Source organism: Moschus berezovskii, chromosome 24, assembly GCF_049115385.1.
Source record: "Moschus berezovskii isolate FMDL1 chromosome 24, NW_MosBer_1.0, whole genome shotgun sequence".
Classification (NCBI taxonomy): Eukaryota; Metazoa; Chordata; class Mammalia; order Artiodactyla; family Moschidae; genus Moschus; species Moschus berezovskii.
The window spans coordinates 48,744,706-48,770,284 of record NC_142483.1 but is presented as its reverse complement, the minus strand read 5'-3'; the positions used below and the strand labels follow the sequence as shown (position 1 = coordinate 48,770,284).

Below are 25,579 nucleotides of genomic sequence, written 5' to 3'. Positions count from 1 at the left end.
ACAGCCACCCTGGGGAAAAGGCATTCTAGGAAAAGGAAACAGTTTGTTCTAGGCACAGATGATGAATAGTCTTACCTGCCACATTAACTAAGAAGCAAGGACTTTGCTCTGCAACCGGGAAGAGTCCCTGTGGTTTTGAGTAAGGGAATGGGTACATGAGGAGACAGGCTTATGCTTTCGGTTCCTTCTTCTGGACTCGCTTGCCCTCTTCTGTAGAAAAGCATGAGATTATTCATTCACATTCAATTCTAGTGTAAATTCACACAATAAACGAAAACAATGTGCTCTGTAATTTTAGATGTTAAAAAAACGAACACTCTGTTACTAAAATTGCTTTCAGAAAATTACTGTATTTCTTACACGTTTATTTAGCTCCACTATAATAAGGAAGGTTTTGACTCCTAAAACATTTGCTAAGCATAATCATTTACAAACTTTTTACTTTATATTGGAATATAGCCCATTAACAGTGCTGCGATAGTTTCAGTTGCACAGCAGAGCCACTCAGCCATACATATGCATGTAGCCCTTCTCCCTCAAACTGCTAAATATATTATCTTTGTGCTAACTCTGGGTTGGTATCCTAGCTGGGATTAGGCAGAGTTTGCTCAATCAGAAAGGGCTTTTGCATGCATCTGTGAGATAGCTGTCTGTGGGCAGTGTGGTCCTTGGGCCACTTTAATTTGTCTTTATCACTTGGAAACAAAGTAAAGCAATGAGGGCTTTGTCTTCCAAAATGAGTTGCCAACTTCAAGACATCAGCATCCTCTTATTACTGTTATTTTTTTTCAAGCCTCAGGAGCTCTGCAAATCAGTGTCAGATTTTGGCAGGATGTTGCTCTTTGTGGAAAAGCACTCTGATTCAAAATAAATATCTGTATGAAGTTTCCATTACTGGGGCACTGGTTTCCCAACAAGAAGCTACTGTTCAACATTCAGTGTACTAATTAGGAAATATTTTGGTTGCTAAGGCGACAAATGAATAAACAAGGGCAAATGGATAAAGCCATCCTTAGAAGCAGCCTTTAGTAGCTACAAGCAAAGTTCCTTTCCCTCATTGTATTTTCGCTGCTGTGGACAAACGTGGAAGGCACTGTCTTTTACTATGTAAAGCTGCTCTCAGAGGCAAACATTAGCCCTTGACCTGAGAATTAGCAAGGTGTAAGAAACAGTCAAGGTCTCTAAGGGAGGTGGTGAATGTGGAATGAATTTGCTGCTCAGCGGTAATGGTTTTCCCAGCAGAGGATTTGAGGCTGGGCAGTCTTTGGAAGGCTGTGGTAAGGCTAGGTGAAAGAAGCCCAGGCCTGCAGTGGAACTTTAGAAATTGCAGCTTTTATTCCGGAAATAGCTCCTGGACAAAGCACCCAGGTGCGTTCCTCTCCTGAAGGAAGCATGGGCTCTGGCAGCCTGGGACAGTGCCTTGACCACGGAAAGTGCCAGCCCCAGTGCCCCTCCCCATGCTCTGATTGACTGCCTTCCACAGCATCATCCTCCAATCCCATTTTTGGGCCAATCACAAGGGGTGTGAATTGACATTCCCTTACTGTTACCGTCTCTTTCCTAGAGTCCTACAGAGTTAACCATGTTTGTATATGACCACTGGCTTTTAAAGAGTCTTCTCTATTATTCACCCATTTAAAAAAAATTGTAGTTTGTTTTTTCTTAAATATTCTGATTATTAAAACTTTACACTTTTATGTGTTTGTATATTTTCTTCTCTCCTGGCACAGGTTTTTTTAACTTGTAACTGCATGGTATGTTTTATTCTATAAAAATCATAATCTTTGACCTGCTTCCCTTCTCTTCACGTCTGCTGTATAAGACGCTGTATGATGCGAAGATTAGCAGTAGAGATTAGTCTTCTTTGGTTGGGATCTTGGGGCTCCTAAGGTCTAGTTCTGCGTCTTCCGGTGGGCTATTTGACTTCTCTGTGCCTTGGCTTGCTCATTTGCAAAGTGGGGCTATTGTGAGGTCATGAGGATAAAGTCAGTTAAACGCATAAAATAGTACCTGGCTTCCATCTCATGACATGTGTTTGCTATCCTTTTTCTTGTTGGGATCTTTTCTTTACTTCCATTTTGTCTCCCTTTTGAATAGTTTAAACAATGCCCCCTCTATTATGAACCATGTTTCTATACATATGTGAGTCTGTTTCCAGGGGCTCTATTCTGTGCCACTGAACTGTTGGTCTATTCCCAAACCACAACTCTACTGTTTTAATTAGTATATTTTATGATTAGTGCTAATACCTGGTAGGGCAAGACCCTGTTCTCATTCAAAATTGTCTTGGCTCATCTTGGGCCTTTATAAGAACCTTAAAATCATCTTATTAATTCCATGAAAATCTGCTTTTTATTGTAATTGCATTAAGTTTATAAATTTATTAAGAGATATTCGGCATACTTATTTCTATTGTAGCCTTGCAAATTCCTTCATGGAAGTCTTGCATTTCTTTTATCAGATATACATCTACCAGTAGGTGTCCTGTGGCTTTGTAGTCAGTGTGATGGCTCCTTTTATTTTACATTTTCAAATTGGCTCTTCCTGACCTATAGAAATGATTTTGATTTTGGTGTATTCCCAGGTAGCTCAGTGGTAAAGAATCCTCCTGCCAAGCAGGAGATGCAGGTTTGATCCCTGGGTCAGGAAGATCCCCTGGAGAAAGAAATGGCAACCCACTCCAGTAGTCTTGCCTGGAGAATACCATGGACAGAGGAGCCCAGTGGACTACAGTCCATAATGGTCACAAAGAGATGGACATGACTCAGCACGACTGAACAGCAGTAGCTGCATATTGATCTTGGGTTCAGAAATCTCACTGGACTTTAAGTTCTAACAATTTGTGGAGTCTCACAGTTTTTTATTTTGTGTTTTGTACTAGTTAGGATTTCAGGTGCCGTATTGATTCATGGGGTCGCGGAGAGTCGGACACGACTGAGCGACTGAACTGAACTGAACTGATTGAATAGTAGTGCTTGGGGTGTCTGATTTGTATGAAAATGTTTCTAAGATTTCACCAGCAGTAAGCTGTTACTGTGGATATTTTAGTAGCTAGCCCATTATAATGTTAAGGACTTCCTGTTCCCTTTCCACTAAGGATATTTATCAAGAATGGATACTGAATTTTTTCCCCACAAGGATTTACACATTTTAATTTCTGCTTTACTTCTAGGTATCTGAAGATTCTTGTTGCTATTGTGCATAAAATGTTTTCCAGTTTTTCTCCCCTTTCTTATACTCCCTTTCTCCCAGGGTGTTCTGTGTTCCATTGGCTATAAATCTCATCCAGCACCAAATACTCTTAAATTTATTTCTCATCCTTTCTCTGTCCTCAAGATCTGACTCATGTGGCCAAATCACTTTCTTTCATAGCTGCTTGGAGGCTTCAGAAGTTTTTCCAACTTAACATGCCTCAGACTAAATTTTTGACTATTCCACTTTCTCATCCCTAAACCTTAGCAAAATGGTTCATCACCTAACTTAATATGTCTTGGAGAAATCCTGTTTGTCCCTCCTTCGTGCCTATGTTCAGTCTATCTGTGTGTCCTGTTCATTGCTGGGCTTCCTTTCCTGCTCGGTCTCTACTCCTACCTTTAGCAATTTTGAGGAGTTGAGAGGATGCCTAGACTGGGATAGGAGGCTGCTGAGCTGGGGTCCTGATGGCCAGTGGCTTTGGTGGGTCAAGTAGCCAGCAGCAACATGTGTCATTCATGGCAAGGGGCTAGGTGAGACACACAAGGTACCTGTGACAGAGTCCAGGAGGGGCGGACACCACAAGGACCAGCCACCCCTTCCCTTATCACCCCTAGGACTCTCAGCTTCCCTATACTCTTATCTACCTTGAGAAGGAATAGAGGGAGGCAAGGGATAGTCCCAATAAGGAGCTGAATTTTGACTACTTATTACCAAGAGACAGTTCATGCGGGAAATAACCGAGGGGGCATGAATTCAGGGGCTCTCATTCCCTCTCCTTTATCCGTTCTTGTAGTATCGTGTTGCTTGTGCAAATATAGGGCAATGAAAAAGTCATATATATATATAGGTATAACTGAGCTTACTTTTAATACATCTGAAACTTCTTGCTTTGTTAAATTTTTTTACCAAGTAGATATAAAACTTTCTTCTTCTTAATCTATGTAACATATTAAGGGGTCTTGGGACTGATCATTTTCCTCCTTTAGAGTTTTGATATCTGAAGCCAGAATATTGTTCTCTCAGAGGGCTCAGGCCCTGGGTAGTCAGGATGAAGGCTGCCTCCTGTCCTTCCCATGCTGAGTTCTCTAATCACAAGACAAAGGCAGGCCCTCACTCATGGTGCTGAGGGATCTGATTGACAAGAATTGGAGAAGTGTACTGTTTTCCAAATGCTAACCTGCACCCACCCTTCACTCGGGAGCGACTGTACCCATTTCCACGTCCAACTTCCTGTGATCCCATGGACATATAGCATGGCAACTTAGTACTTGTACTGTCTTTCTTTCCAGAGGACCATCCACAACTAAGGGCCACATACTGCTTTTATTAAAATTACCCACACCCAACTGCCTTTTAAAAAAGATGTTAGGAAGGATGAACAGAAGGAAGAAAATCCATGTTATGTTCATGATTCTCATTTTCACCTGCAGTCTCTTAGGGAATAGTGAAAGTGTGTTTAAAGATCCCTAGGACACTGGTGGGAACACGGATATGTTAGTGCCATCTCTGCATGCTAAGTCACTTCGGTCCTGTCCAACTCTTTGCGGCCCCATGTACTGTAACCCACTAGGCTTCTCTGTCCATGGGATTAAAAAAAAGGTGTAATATGCTCACAGTTGGTCAGAATAGCCATCATTAAAAACTACACATAATAAGTGCTGGGGAGGGTGTGGAGAAAAGGAAACCCTCTTATTCTGTTAGTGGGAATGTAATATGGTACAGCCACTATGGAAAACAGCATGGAGATTCCTCAGAAAAATAAAAATAGAATAACCGTATGATCCAGCAACCCCACTCTTAGGCATCAGTTCAGTTCAGTTCAGTTGTTCACTTGGGTCTGACTCTTTGTGACCCCATAGACTGCAGCATGCCAGGCTTCCCTGTCCATCACCAACTCCTGGAGTTTATTCAGACTCATGTCCATTGAGTTGGTGATGCCATCCAACCATCTCATCCTCTTTTCCTGCCTTCAATCTTTCCCAGCACCAGGGTCTTTTCAAATGAGTCAGTTCTTCACATCAGGTGGCCAAAGTATTGGAGTTTCAGCTCCAGCATCAGTCCTTCCAATGAATATTCAGGACTGATTTCCTTTAGAATGGACTGGTTGGATCTCCTTGAAGTCCGAGCGACTCTCAAGAGTCTTCTCCAACACCACAATCCAAAAGCATCAATTCTTCAGTGCTCAGCCAAAAATAGGCATAGTGTTAGTCGTTCTGTTGTGGCTGACTCTTTGCGACCCCATGGACTGCAGCCCACAAGGCTCCTCTGTCCGTGAGATTTTCCAGACAAGGATACTGGAGTGGGTTGCCATTTCCTTCTCCAGGGGATCGTCCCGACCCAGGGATTGAATCTGGGTCTCCTGTACTGCAGGCAAAAATAGGCATATACCCAGACAAAACTATAATTCAAAAAGATACATGCATCCCAGTGTTCACAGCAGCACTATTTACAATAGCCAGGACATGGCAAAAACCTGAATGTCCATCAACAGATGAATGGATAAACAAGCTTTCATACATATATACAACGGAATATTATTCAGCTGTAAGAAATAATGAAATAATGCCATTCACAGCAACACGGATGAACCTAGAGATTATCAAACTAAGCAAAGTAAGTCAGAAAGAGAAGACAAGTACCATGTGATCTTACTTCTCTGTAGAATCTAAAATAGGACACAAATGAACTTATCTTTGAAACAGACATAGAGAACAGACTTGTGGTTGCCAAAGGGGAGAGGGGCTAGGGGAAGGACTGTTCAGAGTCTGGGATTAGCAGATGCAGACTATGGTATACTGGACAGATAAACAAGAAGGCCCTATTGTATAGTGTAGGAAGCTGTATTCAATACCCTGTGATAAAGCATAATGGAGAAGAATGTGAAAAAGAATACATAACTGAGTCACTTCACTGTACAGCATAAATAATTAACATTGTAAATCAACTGTACTTCAATACAATTTTTTTAAAAAGAAAGAAAAGCAAAAGTGTAGTGGGTTCACAAAGTCTTTTATTTTTTTCCTAAAGAGCCCAGTTCTATAATTTTCAAGATCAGTTGGAAAAGTCCCTTCCTGTGTTGCTTTTTTTTTTTTTTCTGTGTTGCCTTTTTCACTGAGCAGACCTGCTGTCTGAATCAGAGCAGAGGTCCCCGAGGGGCATGGGGACCACGAAAGAGCATCTGGGGACAGGCAGTGACAGTCTGAGGGCCCCTGCAGAAGCCGTGAGAGGTACCCTTTGCTCAAGCTCTTAATATTCAGCATCTGTGGAACACCTGCTCTGAATAAAGCACCAAACAAGGGCACCCTTCCAGGTTCCAGATACTCTCCTAGAATTATGTACAACATTCAGGGCTGACTTCCCTGGTGGCTCAGACCAGGTAAAGTGTCTGCCTACAATGTGCGAGATCCAGGTTTGATCCCTGGCTGGGAAAGATCCCCTGGAGAAGGAAATGGCAACCCACTCCAGTAATCTTGCCTGGAAAATCCTATGGACGGAGGAGCCTGGTAGGCTACAGTCCATGGGGTCGCAAAGAGTCGGAAATGACTGAGTGACCTCACTTTTCACTTACAGGGCTAGGGCACAAGAGAGGGAGTCGTGATCACTTCTCCCTGGGAGAAAGGGAGGTTCTGGAACGCCTCCTTGGGAAGTGACTTGACTTTGGGCTGAACCCCAAGGTGTTAGAAACATTTGCTGTGTTAATTGTTGGGTGGGAAGGAAGTAGGGGAAGGAGCCTTAAGGCTCAAGGTCCAAAGGCTTGAAATAATCCTGCCCCTTGGGGGCCAGGAAGAGCTGGGTTGGGCTGAATGCCCTCACCAGGGGAGAGTCCCTTACCGAATAAAAGCCTGATTACTGAAGGGAAGACTCAAGTAGCCATAGACTTTTGCCTCCATCCTCTTGGCCAGAATGTGGTCACATAGAAAGTTATGTATATTTACCAGGGTGTATCAACAAGGTTTGTTATAGACAGGCAGTGCAGATATTGGGTAGTCAGTAGTCATACTGGACGTTATGAGTTTTCTATCGTATTTATTGTTATCATTACCATACGACTTTGGAGAGTTTATGTAACTTCTTCAGGTCTCAACTTCCACATCTCTAACAGGGGGACAGTAGAGACTTCCTGGAGGGCTGTACTGGGAACTGGAAACGACAGATGGCTCCTCAGCCTTTTGGCTAAGAGCAAGTGTAGAAATGACAGGAAGCACCTGAGCACAGGAGGTGCTCGAGGAACAGCGAGAGGAGGTTCCTATTCTCCGTTTGGTTCCTTTCCTCCACTTTTTCGCCCTCTTCAGATCCCTGCCTCACTTCCTCTCCTCTTTAGTTTTAGCGTATACAGAGACATCTGGAAAACCTGGAAGAAATTATCATTTTACAGTTTCAAATTCAGTCATTTTTTTCTCTTCATCCTGCCAGACAGTTTATGTTTTCTCTGCGATTAGGTGGTGCAGTTTGTGAAAACACATATAGTGTTTATAATGATCGGCTTTTAATCACAGAAGTAAATAAAGATGTCTTTACTTTATTAAGCATTTAATTAATGCTTGAATTAAATGTCATGTGAGATAAAGAGTGTGCCTGAAGAAGTCAGCGGAATTAGACACGTCATTTGAATGAATTCTTAGTGAAAGGAAAATGGAATTTATGAAGCAAGTTACTTACATTTGGTAGTGTTGGGTTCTTATCCTATTTATTTTATTTAATACTATCAAAGGCCTTCTGAGCTAAATATTATGTTATTTCTAATATGGACTGACTGCTTGTGTCTCCCACAATTCATATTTTGAAATCTAACCCCCAGTGTGATGGTAGTTGGAGACGTCATGGATGGAATTAGTGTCCTTATTACAGAGACCCCAGAGACTCCCTTCCTCATTCCACCATCTGTGAGCCAGGAAGTGGGCTCTCACCAGACCCAGAATCTGCCAGCACCTTCATCTCAGACTCCCCAGCCTCTAGTCTACGAGAGATAAATTTCTATTGTTCATAAGTTGCTCGGCTTATGGTATTTTTGTTATAACATCCAGATTGACTAAGACACACTGTTTAAGGTGAGAGAACGGAGTGTACTGAGTCAGAATTGTATTTCACCACATGTAGCTGAAATCGTGGTTTAAACAAGGTGGAAGTTGGTTTGTCTCTCCCATAAAAGGTGATCAGTACTCAGGGGTGCAGGGCTAGAATGACTGCCATCAACGATTCAGGCTCCTCCAGCTTTGCGCTCCACCAAGGGCTCTATCAGCAAGGTTGAGCTATGACCCAAAAATAAATTGCTAGACTGTAGCTTGTTCACATTCCTATCTTCCCGAGATAATTCCAAATTGTTTCTGGAAATGCACAGTCTTTCAAAGCACACATGGAACATTTAAAAATGTTGACTGTGAACACGTGAAATTCAACCAAGTTCAAAGAGTCACTAGAATGCCTTAAAGTCAGAAGTCAATGTAATAAAAATAGCTTCATACACTTGGAAATTCTACAACAGAGTTTTAAAAATAATTGATGAATCAAAGAACTCATTCACATTCAGAATGAAGAGAAACTGAAAAGTTTCTGTTAATATTGTGGCATGCAGTTAAAGTTGTATGTAGATGTTAGAGTCATACATGCTCATATGAGAAGAGTATGACTCAAGAATAGAGAAAAAGCACAAGATTATAAGCTAAAGAAAACTGGAAAAAAAAAGCAATAACAAATGCACTCAGAAATTAATGGACTAGAAAAAAGAGCAAAGACAAGCAAGAACACCAAGAGTTGGTTTGTTTTTTTAAAAGTCACAAAGGGGATAAGTTCTGTCAAGATTAATCAAGAAAATGAGAGAATATGCAAATATATGTTATAAACCATAAAGGGGACTGTGACTATAAATTTATTACAGATTTTAAAAGGTGTAAGAAAAATGCTACAAGTAATATTATATCTGTATCTATAAAACTTAAAAAATGACTGATTTTTCAAGCATATAATTTGAAAAGTATAAAGGTATGGTGTAACTTTATTAACTATATATTTACATGTAAAATTCTCAAGGCAAGAAAAATGTTTAAATATTTTATAAGTGGTTAACTATGAGATAGTAATTTAGGAATTTTCATCATTTTCCTTTATCCAGGCTTTCTAATTCTCAACAGTGTATGTTAGTGATGGACAGGGAGGCCTGGCATGCTGTGATTCATGGGGTCGCAAAGAGTCGGACACGACTGAGCGACTGAACTGAACTGAATTGAACTGAAGGGCTGGTGAGGGAGGGATGGAGTAAACGTCCGCGGGTCATACTCCCCTGGGGACCCTGCCCGAGTTTACATTCCACCCTGGGCTCTGGCATGGGGTCGTGATGTCTCCAAACTCCACCCTCCACCTTTCCTTTCTTCAGAGAGCTGTTTCCCCAACTTCTGGTGTCTGTCACCCTGGGACGTAGGCCCATGCATCTCTGTGCCAGCATCCCATCCTCAGGCTCACCTCGGGGCCCTCATAGTCCAGGCTGGTCCCATCCCCTGGACACCAGCTCCCCCGGGAGGAGGGCTGAGCATAGGGAGCTCAGATGGTGTTGAGCTTGGTCAGACAGCACTGGAAGCTGGAGTTACAGGGGCCTAGGTATTCAAATCCTCTTCTGCCTCTCACTGGCTTTTTGAACTCAGTCATGTTCCTTAGCCTATCTCGTCTTTAGTTTGTTGATGATTATGCAGTATTAGAAAAATGAGATAGAGGATATAAAACCACCACCATAGAATAGGGTCTCAGGAAGTGTGAATTATTTCCTCTACAATTAGTTATTTGCCTGTGCGTGTATGCTCAGTCACGTCTGACTCTTTGTGACCCCATGACTAGTAACAGCCCTCCAAGTTCCTCTGTCCATGGGATTGTACAGGCAAGAATACTAGAGTGGGTTGCCATTTCCTCCTCCAGCAGATCTTCCTGACCCAGGGATTGAAACTGCGTCTCCTGCATTAGCAGACAAATTCTTTACCACTGAGCCATCTGGGAAGCCCTATTTGCCTGTAGTTACAACTAAGAGGGCGTCAGAGGATGAGATGGCTGGACGGCATCACCGATGCAATGAACATGAACTTGGGCAAACTCTGGGAGATGGTGAGGGACAGGGAGGCCCGGCGTGCTGCCGTCTATGGAGTCACAAAGAGTTGGACATGACTGGGTAACTGAACAACAACAACAATACAACTAATTTACTCAGAAGCCTGGTGTGGTGGGAGAGGATGGCTTGTGTGTGTGTGTTGCTGCTATGGCTCAGCGCATGGATCTTAGCATTCTTAAGCTGGGCATGGTGTGGGCAGAGTTGGAGGGGAGTTTATATAACCAATTAACCATGTACCCCAACTGAAAGCAATATTTCTGCTTCCACAGGCAATAGTAGCCAGAGATTTTCCACTGACTGTAAAAATTTTACTAAAGGAAGGTGGAAAGTGCTGTGTTAAAGCTGGGTGAATTTTCAGCTGGCTGCTCTAGAAGAATGTCAGGGTTCCAGGGAAGAGAACTGCTTTTCCCCTTAGGAACACACTCGGCAGGTAACAAGTGGTAAGGCTGCCCCCTGCTGGACATGGTGGGTAAGGAGGAGAGCAAGGAGAGTTGTCAGGGAATAACTTGAGAACTCTGGGCAGGGGTCTAGATGGGCATAGAGTGGGCCCAGGCACCTTGTCAGGTGGCTGGGAACCGAGAATTTAGTCAGAGCAGGAATTTAGAGGCATAGGAGACTTAAAATCTCCCTTTAACACCAGGGGGCAAGATGACCCGAGCAGGCTAGAGGAACTGGTGATGTTTGAATTGCTTGTGAAAAGCGGAGTAGCATTGTCTCTGTGTGCTGGGAGCCTAAAGAGTGCTTCAGTCCACCATTTCCCAGGGGAGCAGAAACCTGAGCTGGACTTTGCCTATGTGTAGGGTTTGGTACGGAGAAGGCAATGGCAAGCCACTCCAGTACTATTGCCTAGAAAATCCCATGGATGGAGGAGCCTGGTAGGCTGTAGTCCATGGGGTCGCTAAGGGTCGGACACGACTGAGCGACTTCACTTTCACTTTTTACTTTCACACATTGGAGAAGGAAATGGCAACCCACTCCAGTGTTCTTGCCTGGAGAATCCCAGGGACGGGGAAGCCTGGTGGGCTTCCGTCTATGGGGTCACACAGAGTCGGACACGACTGAAGTGACTTAGCAGCAGCAGCAGCAGCAGCAGCAGCAGGGTTTGGTAGGGCTTTGGAAGATCATCAGGGTTGTAATTACAGTGAATCAGACCCTAAAAATCAACTTCAGTTTCTCACTGGTCCAAAAATGTTCGTATGAAGCAGTTTTTTGGATACTGATGACCTCTGTCCTCCTCCTGCAAATTTGGAGACTTCCAAGAGGCTCCTCCCACCTCCCTGCTGCCCCTGCGGCTCCTTCTTCCCCAGACCCTCTTCCTGGGGCTTGAAGGTAGGCCCACTGCTGCTCCTGGGAGCCTCGCCTGGCCTGGCTCCTCACTCAGCTCACACCCACCACACCCACTCCCAAGGTGGTGCCTCTTCCGTGAGGTGAAGGACTCTCAAGACGACAGCTCTAGCTTCTGAGTTTCAGGTGCCCATTTCCACATGGCTGTGAGCACCTTCAACTCACGATATCCCGGACCAGTGAGATGGTCTCTCCCTCTCCTGCATTTCGACTTCTGATCGGCTGACGGCACGACCCACGAGGGCTAGAGCCTTCACAGCAACGGGTAACTCCGTGCTGCCTCATCACCTGGTCCTGGCACCATCACCTCTCCCACGCCGGGCAGACAGCGCAGGCTCTCAGCGTGATTGCAATTCACCTTTCTATATCTTTGCTAGGAATCAACTGCTCCCATCCTTCCACAAACTCTTATCTCTGACTGTCCAAATCTCAGGGCCAGATGAAAGGTTTCCCCTTATAGTCTACCTGCTTCCCCGGCCCGACACGTGGCCCCACTCGGTGGACTCTCCGTGCCATTGCTCAGCACATTCTCGTGTTCCAGAGCGTGCTGTCCTTGAATTGCACTTACTGACATCTAGGCAAAATTCCTCATGTTCACTGTGAGCTCACCGTCAGCAGGATGTTTATCTGATCCAGAGATGTGTACATATTTGGGCTCAATAGATGGGTCTGGTTACCCATGAGCATGCCATGTGCAGCCTTGCCTGTCTTCCCAGCTGGTGGACACAGTTCTTGAGGACGGGACTCAGTATGACTCAGCTTTGCGTTCCTTACAGAGGCTGTGCCTGGCACAGCTGGAACATATAAGAAACGCTGCATTGGAGGCTCAAAGCAACCCTATTAATCATTTAGTATTTGTTTTACCTTGAAGAATTCTAACATTAAAAGTTTCGGACAAAGCAGATGAGCCTATGAGAGATACTGAGATGGAAGTGGTGGAGATGGTGGAGGGAATCTAAGAGAATGTCAGTGACCAGACAGGGAAGTGTTTACAGGGAAAGAGAGCTCAGCTCAGAAGACGGCTGCTCTGGCAGCATGGGGGTCTTTATGGGAACCAGTTCTCTGGGTGGATAGGAACAGAAGCCAGACAAACGTGCACGAATGGGGAGGAGATGTAAAAATAGAGAAAAAGAGTATTTATTGATAACTTCTCTATAGAAGTGAGGAGTTACAGAGAGAGAGAGACACGGAAATGAGGTTCAGAGGAGATTCTCTTCCAAAATGAGATATCCGTGACTATGACTCAGAACTTGTGCAGTGAGGAGGACTTTCCTAACTAAAATATAAAGCCCCAAGTAAGGAACTGTATTGTGTGGGCGTGCTCAGTTGTGTCCGACTCTCGGCAACCCCATGGACTGTACTCCACCAGGCTCCTCTGTCCATGGACTTCTCCAGGCAGAAATACTGGAGTGAGTAGCCATTCCCTTCTCCAGCAGATCTTCCTGACCCAGGGACTGAACCTGGGACTCCTGCATTGGCAGGCAGATTCTTTAGCACTGAACTCCTTGGGAAGTAGGAAACTTAATTACCTAAAAATTAATAATTTGGGGGACTTCCCTAGTGGTCCAGTGGTTAAGAATCCACTTGCCAGTGCAGGGGACCAGGGTTTGTTCCTTGGTTGGGGAACTAAGATCCCTCCTGTCTCAGGGCAACTAAGCCTGTGTGCCACTAGGGAGAAACCCACTTGCTACATCGAAAGATCCTGTATACTGCAACTAAGACCGGAGACAGCCATACAGTTTTTTAAAACTTAATTATTTTTGACATGATAAAAGATGGTGAAACATCAGGAAAGAACATTTGCAACATGGGCTTCCCTGGTGGCTCAGAGGTTAAAGTGTCTGCCTCCAAAGCGGGAGACCTGGGTTCGATCCCTGGGTCGGGAAGATCCCCTGGAGAAGGAAACGGTAACCCACTCCAGTATTCTTGCCTGGAGAATCCCATGGACGGAGAAGCCTGGTAGGCTACAGTCCACGGGGTCGCAAAGAGTCCGGCACGACTGAGCTACGGAATGGAACGGATAACAGATATAACACAAAATTTGGACTCTACAAAGTCTATGAGGTGAAAAAGGATGTATTTTCTTTTTATAACTACACTCAACTTGCTCTTCAGCCCTCACTTCTAACTACAGAGGAAGACAACCCCATCAAAAAACAGCAACAACAAAAATTACACACTATAAATCAACTATACTTGAATAAAAAACAAAAGAAACCAAAAACAAAATCCAAAATATTCCTTCAGAGTAACTTAGTTGTTTTTAACATATTCATCCTTAAAACACAACCAGGACTTCCGTGGTGGTCCAGTGGCTGGGTTCTGTGCCTCCAATGCAGGGGCCCAGGCTCAATTCCTGGCTGGGGAACTAGATCCCATGTGCCCTAACTGAAGATCTCACATGTTGCAACTAACACCTGGCATGGGCAAATAAACGACAGCAATAAAACCCAACCCAGATTATCTGTTCTGTCTTCAAAGAATTTATCGCTTTTTCATGGTTTCCTTGATCTTTGTGTTTATTTCTGTTGGTTGACATCATTGTGTCTTGCAATGACATGTTGCATGTCTGTGTGTGCAACTTGACCTTGAGTTTGCGGAGAGCAAGAACATGCTCAGCGTCCAGTATCTATGCACAGTACCTGTGTTTATTTGTAGACTCTTGTTGATTAACAGTCATTTAAGGTAGGACTATTTCTGCGTGTGTCACGTTTCTCAAAGGATGTTGTAGTAATTAAGATCTTACCCACCCTTTCAGAATTTTTCCAAGAATCAAAATTCTCTGTCTCTTGTCTTCCTCCTCTTACTCTTCCTTTTTAACTTAGGTGGTGGTTTAGTCGCTAAGTCGTGTCCAACTCTTGCAACCCCATGGACTGTAGCCCGCCAGGCTCCTCTGTCCATAGGATTTCCCAGGCAAGAATATTGGAGGGGGTTGCCATTTGCTTCTCCAGGGGGTCTTCCTGACCCAGGGATCAGATCCGGGTTGCCTGCATTGCAGGCAGTCTTTACTGACTGCGTCACCAGGGAAGCCCCCTTTTAACTTGCTGCTGCTGCTGCTGCTAAGTCACTTCAGTCGTGTCCGACTCTGTGCGACCCCATAGACGGAAGCCCACCAGGCTCCCCTGTCCCCGGGATTCTCCAGGCAAGAACGCTGGAGTGGGTTGCCATTTCCTTCTCCAATGCATGAAAGTGAAAAGTGAAAGTGAAGTCGCTCAATAGCGTCTGACTCTTAGCGACCCCATGCACTGCAGCCTACCAGGCTCCTCTGTCCCTGGGATTTTCCAGGCAAGAGTACTGGAGTGGGGTGCCATTGCTTTCTCCCCTTTTAACTTAGGTAAGCAGTAAAATGCACAAAAATGAAGTGCAGAGCTCACTGAACTTTTATACACATATACACCTGTAGTCATCTCCCAGATCAAGATCCAGCAGGCTCCCTCCTGCCTCTTCTCAGACCCTGCCTTCTCCAAATATAATTATGTTCTGATTTCTAGCACCATGCACTTGACAGGTATGTTTTTGAACCTCATATAAATTGAATCATACAGCTTATACTTCTTTGTGTCTGACTTCTTTTGTTCAACATTATGTTTGTGAGATTCAAACATGTTGATGTGTGTCTATAGTCTGTTGTTTCTCTGGTGTAGTATTATATTGTATGAATAGCAATTATGCTTTTAATAACAGATCTTTCTTGATTTAGTAGAGAAACAGTCACTCCTAAATCTACAACATTATTTTGCCATAGATGTATTTGGCTTTATAATATAGTTTTTTTTTTGTCCTAAATGAGTGGCTAACACATAAGAGAAAAGAGAGTCCATTTTCAGAAAACCTGATTTTAAAATACACAAATAAAAATGAACAAATTCTTCCCTTATACTGCCTAGGTATTAACTATTGGGTGTAACATAGGCTCAGTTCAGTTCAGTCCCTCAGTCGTGTCCGACTCTTTGCGACCCCATGAATCACAGCACGCCAGGCATCCCTGTCCATCACCAACTCCCGGAGTCCACTCAAACTCACGTCCATCGAGTCGGTGATGCCATCCAGCCATCTCATTCTCTGTCGTCCCCTTCTCCTCCCGCCCCCAATCCTTTCCAGCATCAGAGTCTTTTCCAGTGAGTCAACTCATCGCATGAGGTGGCCAAAGTATTGGAGTTTCAGCTTTAGCATCAGTCCTTCCAATGAACACCCAGGACTGATCTCCCCCAGAATGGAATGGTTGGATCTCCTTGCAGTCCAAGGGACTCTCAAGAGTCTTCTCCAGCACCACAGTTCAAAAGCATCGATTCTTCGGCGATCAGCTTTCTTCACAGTCCAACTCTCACATCCATACATGACCACGGGAAAAACCATAGCCTTGACTAGTCGGACCTTTGTTGGCAAAGTAATGTCTCTGTTTTTTAATATACTATCTAGGTTGGTCATAACTTTCCTTCCAAGGAGCAAGCATCTTTTAATTTCATGGCTGCAATCAGCATCCGCAGTGATTTTGGAGCCCCCCCAAAAACAAAGTCTGACACTGTTTCCACTGTTTCCCCATCTGTTTCCCATGAAGTGATGGGACCGGATGCCATGATCTTAGTTTTCTGAATGTTGAGCTTCAAGCCAACATTTTCACTCTCCTCTTTCATTTTCATCAAGAGGCTTTTGAGTTCCTCTTCACTTTCTCCCATAAGGGTGGTGTCATCTGCATATCTGAGGTTATTGATATTTCTCCCGGCAATCTTGATTCCATCTTGTGCTTCTTCCAGCCCAGTGTTCCTCATGATGTACTCTGCATATAAGTTAAATAAGCAGGGTGACAATATACAACCTTGACGTACTCCTTTTCCTATTTGGAACCAGTCTGTTGTTCCATGTACAGTTCTGACTGTTGCTTCCTGACCTGCATACAGGTTTCTCAAGAGGCAGGTCAGGTGGTCTGGTATTCCCATCTCTTTCAGAATGTTCCACAGTTTGTGATCCACACAGTCAAAGGCTTTGGCATAGTCAATGAAGCAGAAATAGATGGTTTTCTGGAACTCTCTTGCTTTCTCCATGATCCAGTGGATGTTGGCAATTTGATCTCTGGTGCCTCTGCCTTTTCTAAAACCTGCTTGAACATCTGGGAGTTCACGGTTCACGTATTGCTGAAGCCTGGCTTGGAGAATTTTGAGCATGACTTTACTAGCGTGTGAGATGAGTGCAACTGTGCGATAGTTTGAGCATTCTTTGGCATTGCCTTTCTTTGGGATTGGAATGAAGACTGACCTTTTCCAGTCCTGTGGCCACTGCTGAGTTTTCCAAATTTGCTGGCATATTGAGTGCAGCACTTTCACAGTATCATCTTTCAGGATTTGAAATAGCTCCACTGGAATTCCATAGCCTCCACTAGCTTTGTTCATAGTGATGCTTTCTAAGGTCCACTTGACTTCACATTCCAAGATGTCTGGCTCTAGGTCAGTGATCACGTTATCGTGATTATCTTGGTCATGAAGATCTTTTTTGACAGTTCTTCTGTGTATTCTTGCCACCTTTTCTTAATATCTTCTGCTTCTGTTAGGTCCATACCATTTCTGTCCTTTATCGAGCCCATCTTTGCATGAAATGTTGCCTTGGAATCTCGGTTACAGGGATATATTGCAACATGGGGGATACAGCCAAAATTTTGTAATGACTGTAAATGGAATGCAACCTTTAAAAACCATACACAATTTTTTTTTTTTAAATTTCGGATGGGATGTATTGGAAGGTTGGCATTGACATATATATACTGTGACCTATGTACACTATTGATTCCTATAAAATAGGAAACTAATGATAACTTGTATAGCCCAAGGAACTCTGCTCAGTGCTCTGCAGTGACCTAATTGGGAAGGGAATCCAAAAAAGAGGGTATACATGTACATGTATAGCTGATTCACTTTGCTGTACAGTAGAAACTAACACAACTTTGGAAAGCAGCTATACTCAACATTTTAAAAATAATTTTTTTTAAGTGCAATTTATTCAATAGCTCCTTTCCACAGAGCTGGGCAGGAAACTGACCTAGATTCAGGATGGAAGGCAGCTCTGAATGTGAGCTTGCAGCATGGGAGTGGCCTGGAGTGGGCTCCTTGACTAGAAACCTCCCTCGCCTGATGTGTTTTACGTCTCCCCACCCCGCCTGCCCCCATCACTGTTTTTTCCAGTGAGATGAGTCAGAAAGTGGCTAAGGAGGGCCCCAGACTCTCCAAGAACCAGAAGTTCTCCGAGCACTTCAGCATACATTGCTGCCCGCCGTTCACCTTCCTCAACTCCAAACGCGAGATCGTGGACCGCAAGTACAGCATCTGTAAAAGTGGCTGCTTCTACCAGAAGAAAGAGGAGGACTGGATCTGCTGCGCCTGCCAGAAGACCAGGTGAGTGGTCTGTGCGGCCGCCCGCCTCGCGCTCTGGCCCGAGCTCCCCTTCCTGCTCCGCGACGCCGGGGCCGGGGCTCTGCAACCCGCGCTCCCCCAAGCCCGCGGCTCCCCGGCAGGCTCTGCCATCGGAAGGCACCGGAGGGAGACTGGCCGGTGGGAGGGGGCGCAGGGCGGCCTCCGTTTCCGGCGCCGTCAGCATCCCCGAGGCAGCAGAGGAGAGCCGCTGCCCCAGCCTGCAGCTTCTTTTGGCCCTCTCAGAACCAGCCGCCGCGCACCGTCCCCTCAGAGGCCCAAGCGCCCGCCAGCTGCACCCCCCGCGGTGGTCAGAGCACCGGCCAAGCCACGGTCCCCTCCGAGGCCCGAACGCCAGCCACGGCCCCGCCCAGAAGCCCGGCCTCCGCCAGCCAAGCAGCGGCCCGCTCAGAAGGCCAAGCAGCAGCCGCGCAGCAGCCCCCAGAGAGGGCCGGGCACCAGCCGTGGGGGGTCCCCCGCCAAAGCTTCTAGGTTCTGGTAACACCACCTCTTCCCTTTTGCTCCCCCAGCCCTCAGGTTAGTAGCTGCTTCCTGTGTTTACTACCAACGGGTTGTCTCAATGGTCCTCCATTCCGCCTTACACACGCTGTGTCATCAGTTCCCTGCATTAAATCCCCTCGTTTGAAACTCCTGGTGTGGCTCCTGCGTTGCTCAAAGACGCTGTTGGTACAATACTTCAGATGGCCGTGTGGGTTGCTCCCTTTGTCTAATAGGGCCGGAAATAATCGATTAATTTATAAGGTCAGAGTATGAACCACAGTGACAGATTCAGTAAACAAGGCCCTCAGAGAGAGAAGGCATGGGGACTCTCAGGGGTATGTGTGTGTGCTAAAGGAGAGTCAGCCAGCTCATTCAGCCCTCCTCCCAACCCACTTCATCTGATGGTAACCTCAACAAGCGTGATTGCATATGTATAGAGTTCCACATACTATGTTGGGGATGGGGAAGCAGCTAGAACAACCAGGTTTTCGTGACTCACCGGACCAAATGAGAGAATAGTTAGCCACAGTGTAGGGTTAAATGCTCTAGGACTCTCAAGATCACCATGTGCATTGGGCAATGGGAACCTGGGGAATGGCTCTGCCTGTTTGGGGCTTCAAAGAGGTTAGGTTAGAAGGAGAGGGTAAGAGGGAGGATAAGTAGAGGATAACAGGGAGACAGAGAAGAGGGAAACAGGATGAGATGGTTGGATGGTGTCACCGATTCAATGGACTCGTGTCCATCGAGACTCTGGGAGGTGGTGAGGGACAGGGAAGCCAGGCATGTTGCAGTCCATGGGGTCCCAAAGAGTTGGACACAGCTTGGTGGTTGAACAACAACCAAAGTGGGTGATGCCTGTCGACAGAATAGGTGAACCGGGGAGCACGTGCTCATCAGCTCCATCTTAGGCAGGTCAGCCTTTTTTTTTTTTTAATAGATGGCTTTTTCAGATCAGTTTTTGGTTCATAGTAAAATTGAACAGAAGGTTAGAGATTTCCCATATACTCTCTGCCCACACGCATGGCAAGCCAATTCTTTAATCCTTTTAGTATTTGAAAATGAACCCGTTTTATAAGTTAACACTGGGCGTTAATTGTATTTGAGATTCCCATATATGCTCTGATGCTACATAGTATATAATAGTGTGTGCATGTCTCATGATGTTTTCAGATTTAGTACATAAAAGAATCAACTGGGGAACGTTAAAATGCTCGCAAAGCATCTAATTCCTTGGGTCACTGGTGAGGTCAGGGGAGCTGCATTTTCAACAGGTAACCACCCCATCCTCAGCATAGGTGAGGTTAATTTGTGAAGAGAAATAACAGATTGGTAAGTGACTGGTAAGTCACTAAAAATGTAATAGGAAGCTGTATACCAGGTGATCTGGTTGTTAATTTATGCCTCTGAAGGGGCCTGAGTCCTAAGGTCCTACGACAGGTAAGTTTTGATGTGTGGACGTGCTTAGGAAGTGTGGAGAGCGGAGGAAACTAACTGTATATGGCACATCATCCATGGTGGTGGCTTCACGCCCACCATCCCCAGTGAGGGGCGTGATGGCTGTTGGGTGGCTGGGAACTGAACCAGGACATCAGGAGGAGGAGGAAGACAATGAAAGCCCATCTCCTCTGAGACACAGATGCGTCTGGATCTAGCCTCACTGGTTTTACTTACTTAAATATTTTGGTGGTGGTGTATTTTGACTCCCCCATTTAGCTGTTCTCGGTGGGTATCAGAGAAGACACCTCTATAGGCTGTTGCCTCCTCAGTTGTCGTCCCTTCCCTGGGGCCAGGGGACCTGGCAGGCTTCATTCATAAGGTCCAGCGACATCCCAGACGCATCTGAACACTTTCTGTCTACTCATTCTCCCTCCTCAGGTTCCCAAGGTCCTAAGGCAACCGGCTACTTCTTCACCATACCGCGCAATATGCATACAATACTCTATTGACACTGACTGTCCTAAATCAAAGCGGTAGCAGGAAGGGTAATGGGGAATAATTCACTCTGAGGCAGAGCTACTAAATTCCACGTGAAGAGAAGGTCACAAAAAGTTTTCCTGAAATTGACTTACTTTTAGAAATGGTGCCATTCTCGAGATCTGACCTTCAGAGGTTATACAATTTTGACAGAGGCCTTTTGGGTCTTTAGTAATGCTCACTCTTCCTCTCATCAACAATCTCAGCAAATAACACCACAGCCCCTCTAGTCACTCCCTCTGGAAACCCAAGCCCCACTCTGACTTCCAACCTGTGACCACACACACAGTGCTGCCAGTTTTACTTTCTGGAATTTTTTTTTTTTAACCATAACTTAAAGTACATTTAGAGTTGATGTGAAGGGATGCAGAAGTGAGCCTGAGCCTAGAAACAGAGGAGGGGATACAGAGATCATGGATCGAGTAAGGCTCCTCCTAGTGTGTGTGGAGGGGTGGGCCACTGATGGGAGGAGGAAAAGCTGTTCGGCTTTGGAAAGCAGAGAGAGACTCATTAACGGGCTGAGACGAAGGCAAGTCATACTCTGAGGAGGAAAGAATCAGAGGTTTGGGAAGGTTAGGGTAGGTGAGGAATACCAGGGACACAGGCTGTGAGGCTGTGCTGAGGGCTTGCTGAGCTCTGCTGGATGGAGCTGCGTCTGAACCATCTGTTCTTATGGAGTTTATTCTCCAATGACGGAAACAAAGAGACAGTTCTGAAATCACCAGTGGACTCATCCAACTCATCAACAGTCTGCTTTTCTCCCAGCGTGCGCTGTTAAGGGTTCCCACAGCAACTGTTCCGCAACTTCACCAGGCTTTTCCTTCTCTCTCCATCAGACTCCTTTTTTTAATCCTGGTAGTTTGATTTTAAAATGTTTAAAGTGTTCATTATTTAATTCTTTATTTAAATTATTTTAAGTTCTCCAGTTTATTTAAACTAAAAAAGAAGTCAAAACAGTTTACCCACGTCTCCTCCCTGCCCTCTGCCTCTGTTCTCCCTCTGAGCTCGTTTTTCATTTCGTTGTTTGCTTTTTTCGATTCCACATGTAGAAGAGATCCTGCGATGCTTATCTTTCTCTGACATGTTTCCTAGCATAATGCCCTCCATGTCCTTCCATGCTGCTGCAAATGGAAAGATTCCATACCTTTTTATGGGTGAATAATAATCCATTGCATATACATATATATGCAAGGTGTTACGGAAAAACTAGAATGAACTTTTTGCTTTTTGGCCAACTACATGCATGTATGTGTGTGTGTGTGTGTGTGTGTGTGTGTGTGTGTATGTGTGTGTGTGTATGTGTGTGTGTGTATGCTCTACAGTTTATTTACTTCTCCACTGATGGACACTTGTTTCCATATCTTGGCTATTCATAAATAATGCTGCAGTGAACATAAGGGCTCATTTTATTGTTGTTTAGTCCCTAAGTCATGTCCGACTCTTTTGTGACACCAGGGACTGTAGCCCACCAGGCTCCTCTATCCATGGGATTTCCTAGGCAAGAATACTGGAGTGGGTTGCCATTCCCTTTTCCAGGGCATCTTCCTGACCCAGGGGTCAAACCTGCATCTCCTGAATTGGTGGGTGGATTCTTTACTACTGAGCCACCAGGGAAGCCCTTTAAAATTTTATCCATTCTAATATAAGAGTTGTGGTACTACCTCACTGTAGTTTTAATTTTGCTTTTCCTATTGATTAATGATGCTTTTTAAATGTTTTTTAAATCATCCACCAAAGACATTTATTGAAGTGTGTGCTCGATCTTTTGCTCATTTAAAAAGCAAATTATTTTCTTATTATTGTGTCTTAATATTGTATTATTGTATAACATTATAATTATATTATTGTGAAATAATATAATTATTTTATATATATCAGGTATATAAAAATATATATCTGGATACAAGCCCTTTGTTAAATATATATTTTGCAAATATTTCCTCCTATTCTGTGGTTTATCATTTTCTTAACAGTGTCTCTGTGAAGGACCAAAGTTTTAAACCTTGGCTAAATCCAACTTATTAATTTTTTATTTTTATAGATCATGTTTTTTTGTATTGTATGTGTGCTTTTTGTATTGTCTGTACCTAACCAAAGGTCACAAAGATTTTCTCCTATATTTTCTTTTCAAAATTTAAAAAGTTAACTTTTACTATCCATTTGGGGTTAATTTTTTATAAATGGAGGTTCAAATTTTTTTACATACAGATATTCCATTGTTCCAGCATCATTTGTTGAAAAGATTCTCCACTGAATCACTTTTGCAATTCTGTCAAAAATTGGTTGGTCATGTGTGAATTTTTTTCTGGACTTTCTATTCTGTTTCATTAATTTATGTATCTTTTATTTAACCAGCTTCATTAACTATAGCCTTATAGTAAGTGTTAAAAGTAGTTTAGTGTAAATTCTTCAACACTCTTTTTCATTTTTGAAATTGTTTTTGGTCATTCTCATTCTTCCACTTTCCCATAGAAATTTTAGTGTCAGTGTCTGAATTTCTACAATACATCCTGGTAAAGCTGCGTGTGATAGTGTTAAGTTTGTAAGTCTACTTGGGGAGAACCGCACATGGTATATCTCCCCATTCATTTAGCTCCTTTTTGTTTTGTAGTTTGCAGTATACAGATCTCACACATATTGTTTGCTTTACTCTTAGGCATTTCATGCTTTTAGGTACTATTCAAAGAGTTCTTTTTCAATTTTAATTGTTCATTGCCAATGTATAAACATATAATTGATTTTTGTATACTGATCATGTATCTTGTAATCTTGCTAAACTCACTTATTCTAGTTTTTTTTTGTGGGGGAGGGTAGACTCTGGGATTTTCTACATTGATAGTCATGTTATCTGTAAAAAGAGACAGTTTTATTTTTTTTCCTTTTTGCTCTCTATGCCTAGTTTCTGTATGTGGTTTAAACTGCTATTTCACCTAGAACATTTTTAGAAAAATATTTTAATAAGATTAAGTCCTTGCCAAATGGTCTTTCTGAATAATTAAAAGGGATTAGATCCCAAAGGCCTGGGCCCAACCAGATATTGGACTTGGGTTGAGTTTTAGGTTCATACCTGTTTTTACCTCAAATTCTTATTTCAGGATGTGGCTTATCTTTCCTCATAGCTCATTGATTGACATCCTCTATCATCAAACTAGAGTATGGGCATGAATATGCTTTGCATTTACAGAATCAAAGAGGTTCCAATTACCACTAGAATTCTTAACTTGGGCAATTGCCCAGGATCACCAGGTACTGACATCACCTTGATGCTTATGAGAGATGAAGCTCTTGGGGTTGCATTTACATGATGGACTTAATTCTAATCTACATTTAGGGCCAGCTCTTCTTAAGGAGAACTAAGACCCCGAAGAACAGTCCTGTGATGGTTGATTATGTGAGGCCAAAACTCATGCCTCTTCTTTCCCCAGCCCTACAGGGCCCCGAGCCATTTGTCTCTTCTGCTCTGCCATGAGGAAGGTCTTTACAATTTTCACCCTTCAGAGCTAGGCTACAAGATGATGATTGGGACATGTTATACAGCTTTGGTTTTTGCTTAATAGTGACCAGTTATTTTCCTATCTTGGTTTGGCCAATGGCCAGATGGGGCCAACGGGGATGATATGCAGAGTACGTCATGTAGCCAGAGGAACCCCGTGTCTGCAGAGTCATCATTGCTATCAGTGGGAAGGAGCCTCAGAATGGCCCTTAGATAAAGCCTTCTCACTTAGCAGAGGCCAACTCCAATGTGAGCTCAGCTGGTACATTTGAAACCCCAGGGTCCATCTCCCTTGCTGGAGGGTGCAGGAGTTGTGGGAGCAGGGACTCTTTTTTTTTTTCTTCCTGTTTTAAATATTTATTTATTTGGCTGTACCAAGTCTTAATCGTGACACATGGGATATTTAGCTGTGGCATGTGGGATCTAGTTCCCTGACCAGGGATTGAACCCAGGCCCCCTGCGTTAGGAACACAGTCTTAGCCACTGGACCACCAGGGAAGTTCCAGGGACTCTATCTTATACTCAGGACCCCAGGGCCCGACTCAGGACTTGACTGAACAGACCTATCAATACACCTAGCAGTCAGTCCAGCCCAGCAGAGAGGTCAAACCTCAGCATCAGGTTTGAGGCTAAGCACAGCTGCCTGTCCAAGTCACTTATTCTCTGAAAGCTGTGTTTTTCCCATCTGTGACATGTGGCTATTACCTCCCTTGTTTGTGATCATGGTAAAATGCGTAGTTCATCATCTTCTACTGCTAGTAAGTGGCTCTTATTAGAACTTTTAGTTAACAGATACACTTTGTCACTCAATCCTAACAACTAGCAAATCCGCCCCAACTTGGTTGCTTCCTTTGGTTGAGAAGGAACTCAGGGGATGCTGCTGGATGGTTTGGACACAGGGGAGTGCCCATGACATAAGCAGGTGCTCAGAGTAGCTAAGATGCTAAGTCTGCAGCGGTAACTGCAGAGGTGGTACCCAGGCAATGTGAGCATACACACTGGTGTCAGCATCCAGGTTTTTAGATTCAGCAGTATCTATAGGACGTTCTAATGTCAACAGGCTGGCCCTATGTCTGGAAGGCATCGAAAAAATCCAGAAAACAGATTCTCTTCCTAAATTTCAAGAGACATGTTCCTGCCTTTCAGGCTACAATTCACTAGGCAAGTTTCAGCAAAGTATTTCTTCATTGTTTTTCCTGGTGTCCTGGATCCTTTCTGAAGGGCACTAGCACTTGCCATATAATTTGGGGTTTGGGAGAATGCTGTTGTTAACACTTTATTTTGAATTTTACTTTTAAGTTTTCAAAGTCCCCAAGTTATAGGAAAAGCTGTGATCCTCATAACGTTAGTCTCTGGTAGAAAAATGCATATTCCTGATGCATTTGTCTTGGTATTTTTTTTCTTAGTTATTTCTTAAATTAAGAACTTTGATGATATTCTGAAACTATTTGACATGACCTCATTTTGAAGGTAGCCACATAGATTCTGCAGTCTAAATAATTCAATCCCTCAGTTGGAGAATAAACTTTCAAGCAATAGTATTTTGGGATCACATATTTATAATGATCACATATTTATAAGGAA

General features: G+C 44.0%; 1 protein-coding gene across 3 annotated transcripts in view; it reads left to right on the top strand.

Annotated features, from left to right (window-relative positions):
• MOBP (myelin associated oligodendrocyte basic protein) overlaps positions 1-25,579 on the top strand; it is a 37,895-nt gene that overhangs the window by 8,004 nt on the left and 4,312 nt on the right. Inside the window, exons 3-4 of one of the 3 annotated variants that reach the window (XM_055413377.2) lie at positions 17,803-18,012; positions 18,274-18,525. In XM_055413377.2, coding sequence (XP_055269352.1) covers positions 17,807-18,012; positions 18,274-18,525 — 458 coding nt within the window. In that variant the 5' untranslated portion in view covers positions 17,803-17,806. Of the gene's footprint in view, positions 1-17,802; positions 18,013-18,273; positions 18,761-25,579 lie in introns of those variants that run through there. The other 2 variants (XM_088831720.1, XM_088831721.1) reach the window with 2 other exon arrangements.